This window comes from Olea europaea, chromosome 19 (genome assembly GCF_002742605.1).
Source record: "Olea europaea var. sylvestris chromosome 19, O_europaea_v1, whole genome shotgun sequence".
Lineage (NCBI taxonomy): Eukaryota > Viridiplantae > Streptophyta > Magnoliopsida > Lamiales > Oleaceae > Olea > Olea europaea.
In genome coordinates this window covers 7,368,494-7,382,168 of record NC_036255.1, presented here as the reverse complement: position 1 = coordinate 7,382,168, position 13,675 = coordinate 7,368,494, and the positions used below count along the sequence as shown (strand labels likewise).

The window sequence follows — 13,675 nt, the reverse complement described above, 5'->3', positions numbered from 1 at the left end:
AAAAAAAAAAAGTTTAAATCTAGCTCGTTCCAACTCTATTGATCCCAAATATCTAGATGACTAACATGGCTCCAATAAATCATCCTATCAACATGGGATAGTTCAACTCGCCTCACTCAATCTTTATTGACATTCCTATCAGCATGCAATCTCAAATATGCTTGTATTAATTGTATAGATCACTACTTATTCAAACTTCTATCCATTCGATTTTTTGACCCAAATGACAAGACCATGTTGGCCCTGTCCATCCATGCGCCCCGTGCACCCGTAGATTGACAGGGCCTATGCGATCTGTCCGTTTGGAAAAACCCCTCTTAAACATCTCTTCTAAGAATCTCATACGTGCTCAAACTTTGGAAGTGAAAAAAGTATGACCGCACCAAATTAAACCCTGGTCAAATATTACCCCTGTCAAAAAATTGAAAAGGCCAAAAAAAAAAAAAAAGGAAAAAAAAACCTATAGAAACCTCTCCTCCTCAATTCCTCACTCTCCCACCCAAAGTTTCAATTATCTCTGGGAACTTCCATCAATTTTGTTTCTCATTATTATACACGGTATGTGTAGTTATCCACTCAACTCGCCCTCATTTTCTTATCTAATACTTTTTGACTGTTTATTGTTTGATGTTAATTAATTTAGCTTTTTTGTTTAGATTTTAAATTAATTTCGGAATTTTGGAAATAAAATTGTACGATGTGTACTACTGAACAGTTTTTACTTTCTATTTTGATTTACAATAAAATGTATGTATAGATGTTTACTCCACTCGCGTTCAATTTTTTGTGTTATAAATTGTTTGTTAGTTAATTAAAGTTTAGTTTTAAATTAATTGATTTAATTTTGTAAGTAAAATGCCTAATATATACTCTAGCACAGTTTCTGCTTTGATTTTTTTCGAATAGTTGGAACTTTTTGGTTTCATTTGCTGGTTTATATTATTGATTAAATTGTTTTTCTGTTAATTTTTTCTTTGCGAATTGAATGATGGTAAAATGTCAGATTGATTTTCTGTTGAAGCTTAATCTAACGGTTTCCTGTGATTTCATTTCGTGCGCAAATGTGTTGAGAAACATTGCTCGACTTTATGGTCATTCCCTTGTACTAGGAAATTTTTTCGAGTTACTGAAAATTTATATGCTACTAATAAACTAATTAGGCTCAATAAATGTCTATGTGCCTCTGAATTTTTTTTTTTATCTATTTGTATTACGATAAAATTAACATCATAATTGTACCACGTGATTTTTTAATAATACAACTTTTCTTAAATCATTTTTATGAGGATTTCGTATCCTTCTTTCCAAATTATGTCAAAATAAATTTTCTCTGATGAGATAAGTAATTAAGTGAAATGCTTCACAAAAAGGGAGAAGTATGGGCTGTATGGTTAATGTAAGTAGTTGTTTGTAGAGTCAGTTTACCATTAATATAACGTTGTTTAGTGGCCTGACCTCATTTTATTTTCTTTTTAATTGTGATCCACTAATCAGTGATCGCATTTGCCGTGGACAAGATGGAACAGGTAAACATAGTTCTGTCTTGACTCTTTCTCACATTCAGTCATGCTTGTACGGGTTTTGATGTCTGTTAATTTTGGACACAGTATGAAAAAGTAGAGAAGATTGGCGAGGGAACGTACGGAGTGGTGTACAAGGCTCGCGATCGTGAGACAAATGAAACTATTGCTCTAAAGAAAATTCGTCTGGAGCATGAAGATGAAGGCGTGCCAAGCACAGCTATCAGAGAGATTTCTCTGTTGAAAGAGATGCAGCATGGGAACATTGTAAGGTACATAAATTAGTAATCTCTGTTTATATGGTTACTTGCACATTTTAAGGGAGGCAGAGAGATGATGATGAGGCGCATGTGAAGGATAGGCTATTTGATGCCGATGAATGTCATTGCTGACTGATATTGTTACATCAACTTATGCAGCTAAATAGATTTGTAGAAAATAATGGTTTGAGATTTCAGCTGCAATTGTTTTTGCTCAAATCAGGACAAGGTTTACTTGAGATTTTCACTCATTTTTTTCTCTATTACATTTGATGACAGATTGCAGGACGTGGTCCATAGTGAGAAGAGATTGTATCTGGTGTTTGAATATCTGGACTTGGATTTGAAGAAGCACATGGATTCGTGCCCAGAATTTTCCAAGGATCCTCGTTTGGTTAAAGTGAGTGACCTCTTTCTGCCCGTTGGAGGCAGGTGAAATTGAGGCGTTCTTATCATTCAAAGAGGACGGTGGATTAAGGGGTTGCACTGTTCAAATATTTTAACTTGAAAATTGTAATTTTGTCTCTTGAAAAGGATTTTCTTCAGTTCCCACATTTATTGCTTGAGCACAATCACGGTATTCTGGGTGTTAGAAAAGAGGGACGGGGAATTTATNAGGATTTTCTTCAGTTCCCACATTTATTGCTTGAGCACAATCACGGTATTCTGGGTGTTAGAAAAGAGGGACGGGGAATTTATAGTTCATTTTACTATTTCTCTTCCTCCTCACCCCCCAAGAGAAACATTTGTTTTGAGTGGTGACATACCCTGGAAGTTCTTATGAAATTAAAACCCTTAGCCTCTTGAGCTTGTGAAACTGTGTCACGTTATTGAATTTGAGTCGTATTTTGCAGATGTTTCTATATCAAATATTACGGGGTATTGCTTATTGTCATTCCCATAGAGTCCTTCATCGAGACTTGAAGCCTCAAAATTTGCTGATTGATCGCCGCACTAATGCATTAAAGCTCGCCGATTTTGGATTGGCCCGAGCATTTGGTATTCCTGTCAGGACATTTACACATGAGGTGAATATTATGAAACTTTGTCCTCTCTATCTATCTATGGTGATTGTGCATCACTGATAATTTTTTTGTGCATTTTCATTTTTTAGTATTTATCTGATTTTATTTCTCACATCATTGTCAAGGGCATTTAGAAGGCAGATGAAAGGATGGTTAAATAAAAATTAGTGTGAGGGTTAATTATTGTAATTTGACAGGTTTAGTGGGGTGGAGTTAGATCTCTGTATTTTTATGTTCCTACCCTAGTATTTTCATCCCATTACCAATCCTTTCGTAATGGTTATTTCACTTGATCGAAAATATCATATTGGCTTAAAGTTTTATGCTTCTTTGCAGGTGGTGACACTATGGTATAGGGCACCAGAAATATTACTTGGATCGCGTCATTATTCTACTCCTGTTGATGTGTGGTCAGTTGGATGTATATTTGCTGAAATGGTGAACCGGCGACCATTGTTTCCTGGGGACTCTGAGATTGATGAACTATTTAAGATTTTCAGGTGCTGTTTTTTCCCATACATGATTTCCTGCCTGTGATCATCTCTTTTCATTTCAGATAGCTGTATTCCCTTGATGGAGGTTGTCAAATGCTCTCTTCATCTTTGACTATAGTCCATAGGTTCTTTGTACAGAATGCACATATTTTTCTCTTTGCTGTGTCCTTCAGATAACCCTACTTTCATATTTTTCTCATGTTTGTGTTTGTCAGTAGTTTTCTTTTGTTTATGCTTTACCTTTTTCTTGCACTTTGGGGGTGGGGGCTGTGAGTTGGAGATGATTTTTACTGAAAACTTTATTTATCTGAAATCAGATGATTTGCTTATTATCATTTATAGTTGACTTATTTTGTAATGAAGAATCATGGGCACCCCAAATGAAGATACTTGGCCTGGAGTGACTTCGCTGCCTGATTTCAAATCCGCCTTTCCAAAGTGGCCCCATAAGGTAATTGAAGTTGGCATTAATTGTAATTTTTCTCCTCACCTCTGGTATGAAACATCCAAGACTTATCAGATGAAAACTTAATTGGTGATTGCTCGACTTTCTAGGACCTTTCCACCGTCGTCCCTAATCTTGATGCAGCTGGTCTTGATCTCCTTCTTGTAAGTTCAGATTCTGTGCTTCAGCTTACCAAGAACGTAAAGAAATAGATATTCTGCACAATGGTTGCAAGTGCAGTAAATCGATTCTAGTATGATTTTGCTACAAAAATGAGACTCACTTAGAGTTAGCTTATAACTTATAAGCTTACTTAAATGGAGAGAGAGATCAAGATTCGTACTTTTCTCTAATAGAAAAAGGGACTGGTGTTCCTGTTACTAATTTGCTGTTGCATTACAATTACAGAAAATGCTCTCTTTGGATCCGAGCAGAAGAATCACTGCGAGAAGTGCCCTTGAGCATGAATACTTCAAGGATATTGGGCTTGTCCCCTAATTCTGGTACCCCTCGTCCTTGTGCAAATGTAAATTGTGAGGACTTTCTGGCTTTATTATATCTGATATGTGTGGTCTGTAGGTGAAAATTATCCGGGTTTGATTGTCATCGACACATTCAACATCTGAGTGGCATGAGGCACAGCAATTCTGGAATTCGTATTGTTATACTTTTCCTGTGATTGGTTTTCATAGTATTTTTTTCCCCCTGTTTTAAGTTTCAGTCTGATGAATATTGGCTTTTATTCTTCTTTTCAATAGATTGACTTTCTGTGCTGTTTATTCATTTAAACACACTATATTCGAATCAGGAAAGCAACTCATGCCTATGGACCTTAGCGGACGTATTTCGTTCGAATAATGCTATTCATCAGCTCTGCTGATGATTAGCATCTAATGTGGCAGTGAGTCAGGTTACATATAATAGCATTACTCTTTTCATTTACTCTGATCCTTAGTAGCCTTTTGATGAATTTTCCTTCCAAAATGGTGATGATTTTTTGTTTTTACACATAGCACTATTCTTTCGCCATAAATTGAAGATTTTAACTATATTGAAAGAATTATTCTTGATCCAAATATAGGAGTGAGTCAAGCAATCTCATGGGACGAGAATGAATTCAACTATTAATTGTATAATTTCTATAAGAATGTTATTCAGTAAGTGAAAATGAAATTGGTTCAAGATGGTTATTGTTTTTATGATCTTTCTTCAAGGATATTGGGCTTGTCCCCTAATTCTGGTACCCCTCGTCCTTGTGCAAATGTAAATTGTGAGGACTTTCTGGCTTTATTATATCTGATATGTGTGGTCTGTAGGTGAAAATTATCCGGGTTTGATTGTCATCGACACATTCAACATCTGAGTGGCATGAGGCACAGCAATTCTGGAATTCGTATTGTTATACTTTTCCTGTGATTGGTTTTCATAGTATTTTTTTCCCCCTGTTTTAAGTTTCAGTCTGATGAATATTGGCTTTTATTCTTCTTTTCAATAGATTGACTTTCTGTGCTGTTTATTCATTTAAACACACTATATTCGAATCAGGAAAGCAACTCATGCCTATGGACCTTAGCGGACGTGTTTCGTTCGAATAATGCTGTTCACCAGCTCTGCTGATGATTAGCATCTAATGTGGCAGTGAGTCAGGTTACATATTATAGCATTACTCTTTTCATTTACTCTGATCCTTAGTAGCCTTTTGATGAATTTTCCTTCCAAAATGGTGATGATTTTTTGTTTTTACACATAGCACTATTCTTTCGCCATAAATTGAAGATTTTAACTATATTGAAAGAATTATTCTTGATCCAAATATAGGAGTGAGTCAAGCAATCTCATGGGACGAGAATGAATTCAACTATTAATTGTATAATTTCTATAAGAATGTTATTCAGTAAGTGAAAATGAAATTGGTTCAAGATGGTTATTGTTTTTATGATCTTTTGAGGATTTTGAGGAACTTCTGAATCCATTTGGTGGCTATTTTTTTCAAAATGCATTTTTCTCTCTCTTCTTTTCAACCACACGTTTTTTATTAAAATAATATTACACGCAAATAAAAAAAATTCTTATTTTTCAATCGCGTATTTCACATTAATTTACTATTCTAAAATGTATTTTTACATAAAAATGACTATTAAACACCCAAGTTCAATTTAATAAATGGACAGAGCCGCCATCAATTATTATCAACTGAGAATTGAGATTGTTGTCTGGTTACATTATTTTGGTAATTTGAGAAACATTTTGATCATGTTTATGAACTTATTATAAACACGTAGGCCCCGTTCTGTAGTTTTTTTTTAAAATGTATTTTTTTCTCTCTTCTTTTTAATTACATATTTTTTATTAAAATAATATTACACGTAAATAAAAAACTTTTTCTTATTTCTTAATCACACATTTCACATCAATTTACTATTCTAAAATACATTTTTACATAAAAATGTCTATCAAATACCCCCTTAGTCACTTTTTATTCATATATTTTGAGGGATTCATGAGTGCTATTTATTTATCTATAACTAATTTCCATCAATTTATAATTTAAACATTTAAATAAAACATTCTCTGAGTTTAATTAAAAAAGTAGATAACAAGTTAACAATGATAGATATTCGTTAAGATCGATAAAATATTTGTTTTGGGCAAAATGTAGTGCAAGTCGGTCAAACTTTAGTGTAGGTGAATCTAGGTCACTCATCTTCAATTTGGTGCAATCTGATCACCCAACTTCAATTTAATCATAAATCTAGTCATCCATCTTCAATTTGGTGTAATCAAGTCACTCAACTTTAATTTACTTGCAATTTGATCACTTTGTGCACTATTGTTTGATTATCATCTATGTTTAAAATAATGAAGAGCTAACATAAACATACTTTAAGTTTCTAAGTTTATTACATAAAAAATATTTGAAGATATGTGATGTGCATTTTATGTGACATTGTCGTATATGATAGTTATACATTAGTTTTAATGTACATGTTAGTATATTTCATTTGTTAAATTGAGGGGACAATTCATAGAATGATAAAATTTGCAAGCAAACCGAAATTGAATGACTTGATTGCATAAATTTGAAAAGATGAATGATTGTATGCATTTAACCATATTATTTAATTACGGTTCTTGATTCTAACCACCTGTTTTTAACTATTTATTGTAAATTAGGTTCTTTTTTTTTTTCCCCCCAACACTCTCTTGGTATGTTTGAACTTTGAAGAATATTTCATCAAAATTTAATTTGAATATGAACAATAAAAACAATTAAATTTATTTTCAACTTAAAATTGGGATTCTCGCTTAAATCAAGATTACCATTTATTTGATGTTAGTTCTTGATTATTTATTTCAAAAAATCAACTTCGAAAAAGGGCTTACTACGACTGGATTGGATTGTGAAACTCAAAAGGGAGTTAATTGTTTCGATGGTCACTGAATTTAGATTCATGTCATTGATTGATTATTGAAATTTAAAATGTCGAGTTTTGGTCACTAAACTTAGGTCTATATTTTCAATTGTTCACTAAAGTTTAAAATGTCAAGTTTTGGTTACTGAACTTTGAAAAATATTGTACATTACTCGCAAAACTTTGAAAAATGCTGTACAATACTCACTGTAAATTCGATATTTTTCAAAGTTTAACAGCTATGCTAGTGAGTAGCGTACGATATATTCCGATGTTCATTGTCTAAAACTTGATATTTTAAATTTCAATGAGCAATCGAAAATATAGACCTAAGTTCAGTGAGCAATCGAAGACATGAACCTCAATTCAATAATCAAAATTCGATATCTAATCAAATATATGAACATAAGTTCAGTTACTATCGGAACAATTAACTCCTCAAAAGGAGACAATGGTTTCGATCGATAAATAGATCATTCCAAGGGCTATTTGTGTCAATTTCCCGTTCTTTCACGAACTCATGTTCATGGCGATATATTTACATTTTCCCCTATATTTGCGCATTTGCGAGCACGAATGAAAATCAGATTCCTAAAAACTACAGTAATTGCTATTAAATGGACGACGAGAGGATTCTAGAGAGGGAAAGGTTACAAATCGAGCAAATTCGACAGCTCGAATCTGAGGAATTGCAAGTCGAAGAAGTCGAGGAATCGTCAGACGATGAAGACGTTCAAAACAGGTAAGAAATTTGAGTTAGTCGCTTAATTTTTACTTATTTTCACATGGTTTGCTTTTTTTCTTCACTTTCAAAAAAATATTGAAATATGAGTGATGTAATTGTATATATTTTTTTTCTCCGGTTAACTTTGCACGTTTGGAGAGTTCTAGAATGCGCGAAATTTGATATTCAGATCTGACGTCGAATTCGTAGTTAATTCTTTGTTTAAATAAACCGAAGAATCTTTATATAGTAAAATGTTTTCTTTTCTTTTCTTTTTTGTGTGTTCTGTGTCTAGTCCAATAAATTTTGCCCGTCTGTTTTAAATATCTTGTAGCTTGCAATGTAATATGAAAAGAATTGGAAAATCGAGTAGGAACTTATTTTTTAAAATTTTCGTAAGAAAAGAAAAGAATTGGTTTGTGCCCTTTTAGAAATAAGAGATTTATATCTCATAATTATCAACAAATAAAGCAGCAATTAAAGTAAACATCAGGTTAAAATTAGCCAAATGAATGAATGATTGTCATGGACCAGTAAGCTTAATTTTACAGATATCAATTTCACTGGCTACAAATTAACAACAAAATTATTGGCCATGTTGGCTGGTTTGCAGCTCAGCAATTTATTTGATTTTCTTTTCGTATGACATGAACTAATTTCTGATTGTTTTATCCTGGTTTATCTGTTATCTTAGTTCTGGTGGCGCTTCTGCATCAGTGGAATTCACATATGACACCTCTTTGGCTGCCTTGCATTCATATCTTGGAGGTAGGTATCTATTGATAGATGCCTCCTTATTTTATTCATGGAAAAATATCAGAAATTTAATGATCCACTCATTCACCAGAGGTTGAGAACACTCACAATAGGCTGGCTTTCTTGGAAGGTGGTGCTGTATTGACCCTTCCTTTGTTATATCTTGAAGGTACTTGCTTAACTTTTTCTTGATTGTAAAGTGAACTATAATGACCTCATGGATGTTCCAACTATATAGAAAAAACCCAGGTATAGTGATCTTCGTAATGAAAGTATTTGGGGCATGAGTACGACTGAAGAGAAGTGACCACCTCTAAATATTCTGTGAATGGTTACAGTGGGGGACCTCCTCTGCTGAAAATATCGTAAATGACCCACTAAACGTTTATTGATTATTTGGCTGATCATACTACAATGATATCATTCAACAACGCCTCAACTATTGATATTTTTTATCTTCAAAAAAATTTTCCTTTTATATGACATTTCTGATTTCTTAAATCCTTTCCAAGACAACTTCAGTTGTGGCCACGGAAAGTTAGCCACACATTTTGCAGAAAATGAAACAGTTGTAATTTTTCTTCTGTCTTTCGTTTTATTTTCATGTTTTACAAGTTTATGGTTCCTTTGCTGGTTAAAGAAGCTACCTAATCAATTCTTAGCAGTTCTTAGCAGTCATGCAAGTATTTTGTTTAATCACTTTGATCTAAATCTACATTTCAATTGTGCATTTCCCTCTTCGTTTTTTATCTGCTTAACTTACTAATTGTCATCCATATATCCTTGTAGTCACTTCGAGCCAAAATTCACGTTGAATTATGCGCATCAGTAGTCCATTGTTTTTATATATGCCTGCAGATAAGTGAAATAAGCAATATTAAGCACGCAGAAAATGCCTAATTGGTTAATTCCAGATAATGAAATGTCACACGTCTAAGCAAGAATGATATCAAAAGTTTTGATGAGCCAAATGAAAATTTCACAGCTGAAGAGCAACACTTGTATTTTTTAATGATCCGTTGTCCTGGGTATTCATTGTCTACCACCCTTTCTTAACAGTCACGTCCAACACATTATCTCTTTATCTAGATTCTCCATTTGCTTTTTCTAATTTACCTTTACTTTTCAGGAGTTGTTCTGTTTCCAGAAGCCAGACTTCCCCTTAGAGTAATTTTACCTAATTTTATAGCAGCTGTTGAACGATCGTTGAGACAAGATGATGCTCATTCTATTGGTGTGGTACGTGACCTCCTTGATACACTATTTCATTATCTTTCTGTGATTGCACTTTGTTTAGTGCTTAAAATTGACATGAGGTGAGCCATGTTCTTCAGATTCGTCTTTACAGGGATCCTAATAATGGGAAGATACAATTTGCAACTACTGGTACAACTGCAGAGGTACAAACTGGAACTCTTCTTCCCAGTTCTTTTGTCTGATCCCTCCAAAATTGACTTATATGCCATGAATTTAGGTTTATATGTAAAGCATATCTATTTTATGTTTGCTTGTTTTATATGTTTAAATAGAACTAAGGTTCCATGACTTTATGAATGGGATAGTACAATTCTGCGTGTAGTTCTAATTCTTACTTTAGAGAGAGTGACCTGCCAATATCCGCATCTACCTATTTTTATATAAAAATAGGTTACAATTATTACTTTATGTTTTTTTAGGAATTATTTTGATGGAGTATGCAGCATTTTATAGCTTAAACTTGTTTCTTTTGAATTTCTTTTATTTTTGTTGTGTTTCCAGAGCATGCTTTCAACATTCATACAAGGAGAATGATCGTATGTCAAAATTGGGTGCAGTGAGAAATTATGTAAATTATCAAAAGTTTTGATATCTATTATCTATCGCTTTGTATGATTTGGGAAATATGTAAATTCACACAAACAGGTGCTTTTTTAATAATTGGAGGAAAATTGAGTTTATGTCTGTCATTTAATTACTTCAGCTTTACTTGCTAGCAGCTGTTATGATAAATTAATGTGGCATGAGGCTTTAAGTTAGTTTGATTGTGTTGAAGCATGTTCATGAGGAAGAAAAACTTGAATTTCTTTTAAATGAATAGCTTGGCTGATTCAAACCTTTATCGCAGGAACTTGGTATAGTATGTTCCTTCAAAATATTCTTTTGGATCTCACTTGTCCTTGTCTCATGGTTTGAAATTGTTCATATACGGTTTCTCCTGGTCTGAACTACATAATCCAATATTACCTATAAAAAAAAACTACATAATCCAATATTTGGATTATTTTATAATGCCTTAAAATGCACAAAAAGTATGCAACATTTGTCTAGAGTGCACGAGTCCAGCATCCCTTAATAAGCAACATAGCTTTGCACAAGCATTAATTACAATCACCATCAGTAACATAGATAAGTTGATGCAAATATTCTACTTGACTGGTATTTTATCTTTCACTCTTTCTGGTACAAGGGATCTATGCTACCTACAGAAATGTCAGCCAACCCTATTAAGGTACTTTTAGCATCAAGATATAAAGAAAATATATTCCAACGAGTCTAAAGTGCCAAAAATATCATAAAGTTAGTCTCTTAATAGCCATCACAATATAACAATTATATCATAAGTGATAGTAATTGAAAGACATCAATTTCAGCAAATTTGAAGGTAATTTCAGCATAGAAAAGAAGTTTTGAGCTATAATAACCCAATTTAGGAGCTATTTGATCAGTTGAAGTTAGATAAATAGCATTTGAGACATTAAAAGGTGATTACACTCTGGTACTTGTAACAAAATAAAACATTTGTCAACAAGATGGGGGCAATATTGGCTTTTTATCTTCAGATCTAATGTTACTAAAAGAGTAATGGTGAGTTAAGAAAACTCGAGTTCAACTGTTCAAGATCAAGAAACCTGCGTATTTCCAGATTTAACAATAATTTGACTCAAGGATTTAGAAACAAATGGAATTCTGACCATGAACATCTAATTTTTGAGAGGATATCACTTTTAAGGTGTTGGCTTTTCCGCAATACAGTCTTTGAATGAAAAATAGGAATGAATAGAAAAAGGAAGATAAAAGAAAGACAACAGAGTGACACACCTAATACCATTCTTTTCTCTTTTAACTGAGAAAACAATTTGAGGAGTCTAGAGAATAACAAGTTTTGAGCTGTCTGTGTTGGAAGGGCACTCACTAGTTAAAAATGAGACAATAAGGGATGGACGGCTGAAAATGGGTGATATGTTAATGAAGCCAGGAATATTATGTTTATATATGGTAGATGGATGATGTCATCCTTCAACAAATTAGACTTGGAGGGGTTTAAATGATAGGCTTAAAATAATAATAATAATAATAAAATAAAAATAAAATAAATGAAGTGATAGCTGCATTAGATAATATAATCAACTCTTGATGGTAGCAAAAACGTGGTCTTTCAAGTTATCCAACGCTATAAAGAAAACCAAACACGAAAGGAAGCCAGATTAGTGACCAATGTGGCTCATCTTACAACTCAATTGAGGCTTGGAAAGGTAGTGTCTGACTTTTTTTGACATAGCTTTTTATAAATACCATGCTGCAACTGGCGCCTCATATTCAAGTATTACTTGTGACTAGTTTCTTGGGCTGGTGTACAAATAGTACTTCTCTATATCGATTTTGAATATAGTATGCAAAGTTGAGTTGTGTTAGGACTCATCAGTTTTTACTATTTCTATGGCAGATTCGGCAATATCGGCGTCTGGAAGATGGCTCAGTAAACATTGTTGCCCGTGGTCAGCAGCGTTTTCGTCTGAGACGCCGTTGGATTGACATAGACGGAGCTGTGAGTACCATTAGATGGTGGAATGAGAAGTTAAATTTTTACGTTTGCCTTCTTGCAATTAAATTTGTTTTTGTGCTTTTCTTTTCAATAGCCTTGTGGAGAGGTTCAAATCATTCAGGAGGATTCTCCATTGAGAACACCACGGGATGCTGTTGGAAAACTGGCACCATTAAGTAACTTGCGCATGGGTAGTGCCCTGCAAATGCCATCTTTAAATGATTCTCATAATCAGCATAGTTGCATTGATGGAAATGATTGGGATGCAATATCAGATGGAAGCTTTGATAGTGAACTTTCATCAGCTGAAAGGATGTTGCACCGGGCTGCTCTAATTTCTTCTTATGGTTCTGATTTAGTCGAGGAACCAGTGAGTAGTGATGATGAGAAGTTTGAAACATCAAGATCTCATTTGAACAATTATGAGGGGTTCATGCATACAGAATACAGCGAAAGGAATGAAGAGGCTAGTCCAGGAGTAGGGAGAGGAGCTTTGTTAGCTAAACAAAGTTGCAGAAGGATGGGATGGGGAAAGTATTCGGTAGGCCATCTTCGTGATGCCCCTCGAGCCTTCTGGCCCAGTTGGGTTTACCGTATGTATGATTCCTATGTTCTTGCTCAAAGAGCAGCAGGTATTGCACCTTTTTCTTTTTCTTTTTGTTTCTTTTTTCTTGTTTTCCCCCCTTCAACTTGTCCGGTTCATGGTCATCCTCTGAACCTTTTTCCATCTTTGTACACGAATTTATCTATCCTGCATCAAGTATTGGCAGCAACAGTGAAAACTACTCAAATTCTGCAAAATCTCACATTTTAAATTTCTCAGTTTTCGAAGTTCTGCAATTACAAGCCGCATTTGATAATTTTCCTGGATAAGGTGCATAGCGTAATGAATTAGGTAATCAAAACAAATATATGTATCGGACTAAGAAATCTTTAAGATATTCTTGATCAATTTCAGATAGGTGGAAGCATGTTGTTAGGGTGCCAAACATGGATAGATTTGTGATGAAACCAGATCTCCTTTCATTTCATATTGCTAGTAAAATTCCTGTATCCGAGTCAACAAGACAAGAGCTTCTGGAGATCGATGGAATTTCATATAGGTTGCATCGGGAAATTGAGTTGCTTGAAAGTCTTGATCGCATTCGATGTAAAACTTGTCAGGTAATACAGCATCCCATTGCCAATTATGTCAGTTTTCATTAGTACGGATCTATTCCCTTGAATACTGAGATA

General features: G+C 33.9%; 2 protein-coding genes and 1 long non-coding RNA gene across 5 annotated transcripts in view; all 3 read left to right on the top strand.

The window, feature by feature from the left end:
* Positions 1 to 386: 386 nt before the first annotated feature.
* LOC111368650 (cell division control protein 2 homolog A-like) lies at positions 387 to 4,686 on the top strand. Of its 2 annotated transcripts, XM_022990019.1 has the most exons (10): positions 387 to 558; positions 1,495 to 1,526; positions 1,608 to 1,792; positions 2,060 to 2,180; positions 2,635 to 2,808; positions 3,142 to 3,305; positions 3,663 to 3,750; positions 3,855 to 3,908; positions 4,153 to 4,247; positions 4,324 to 4,686. In XM_022990019.1, exons 2-9 carry the CDS (start codon positions 1,518 to 1,520, stop codon positions 4,240 to 4,242), a joined length of 885 nt encoding a protein of 294 aa, XP_022845787.1. In that variant the 5' UTR covers positions 387 to 558; positions 1,495 to 1,517; the 3' UTR covers positions 4,243 to 4,247; positions 4,324 to 4,686. The 2 variants fall into 2 exon arrangements, with proteins under 2 accessions (XP_022845787.1, XP_022845786.1); XM_022990018.1 differs by lacking the exon at positions 4,324 to 4,686 and having other exon boundaries at positions 432 to 558; positions 4,153 to 4,249.
* Positions 4,687 to 4,944: 258 nt separating this feature from the next.
* LOC111368651 lies at positions 4,945 to 5,489 on the top strand. The gene is made up of 2 exons (XR_002698027.1): positions 4,945 to 4,984; positions 5,061 to 5,489. It is a non-coding gene; the product is annotated as an uncharacterized LOC111368651 (long non-coding RNA).
* Positions 5,490 to 7,651: 2,162 nt separating this feature from the next.
* The window catches only part of LOC111368649, a 7,729-nt gene continuing 1,705 nt past the window's right edge, over positions 7,652 to 13,675 (top strand). For both annotated transcript variants that reach the window (XM_022990016.1, XM_022990017.1), the window contains exons 1-8: positions 7,652 to 7,899; positions 8,576 to 8,649; positions 8,729 to 8,806; positions 9,767 to 9,876; positions 9,972 to 10,037; positions 12,341 to 12,442; positions 12,534 to 13,071; positions 13,398 to 13,603. In XM_022990016.1, coding sequence (XP_022845784.1) covers positions 7,775 to 7,899; positions 8,576 to 8,649; positions 8,729 to 8,806; positions 9,767 to 9,876; positions 9,972 to 10,037; positions 12,341 to 12,442; positions 12,534 to 13,071; positions 13,398 to 13,603 — 1,299 coding nt within the window. In that variant the 5' untranslated portion in view covers positions 7,652 to 7,774. The remainder of the gene's footprint in view (positions 7,900 to 8,575; positions 8,650 to 8,728; positions 8,807 to 9,766; positions 9,877 to 9,971; positions 10,038 to 12,340; positions 12,443 to 12,533; positions 13,072 to 13,397; positions 13,604 to 13,675) is intronic.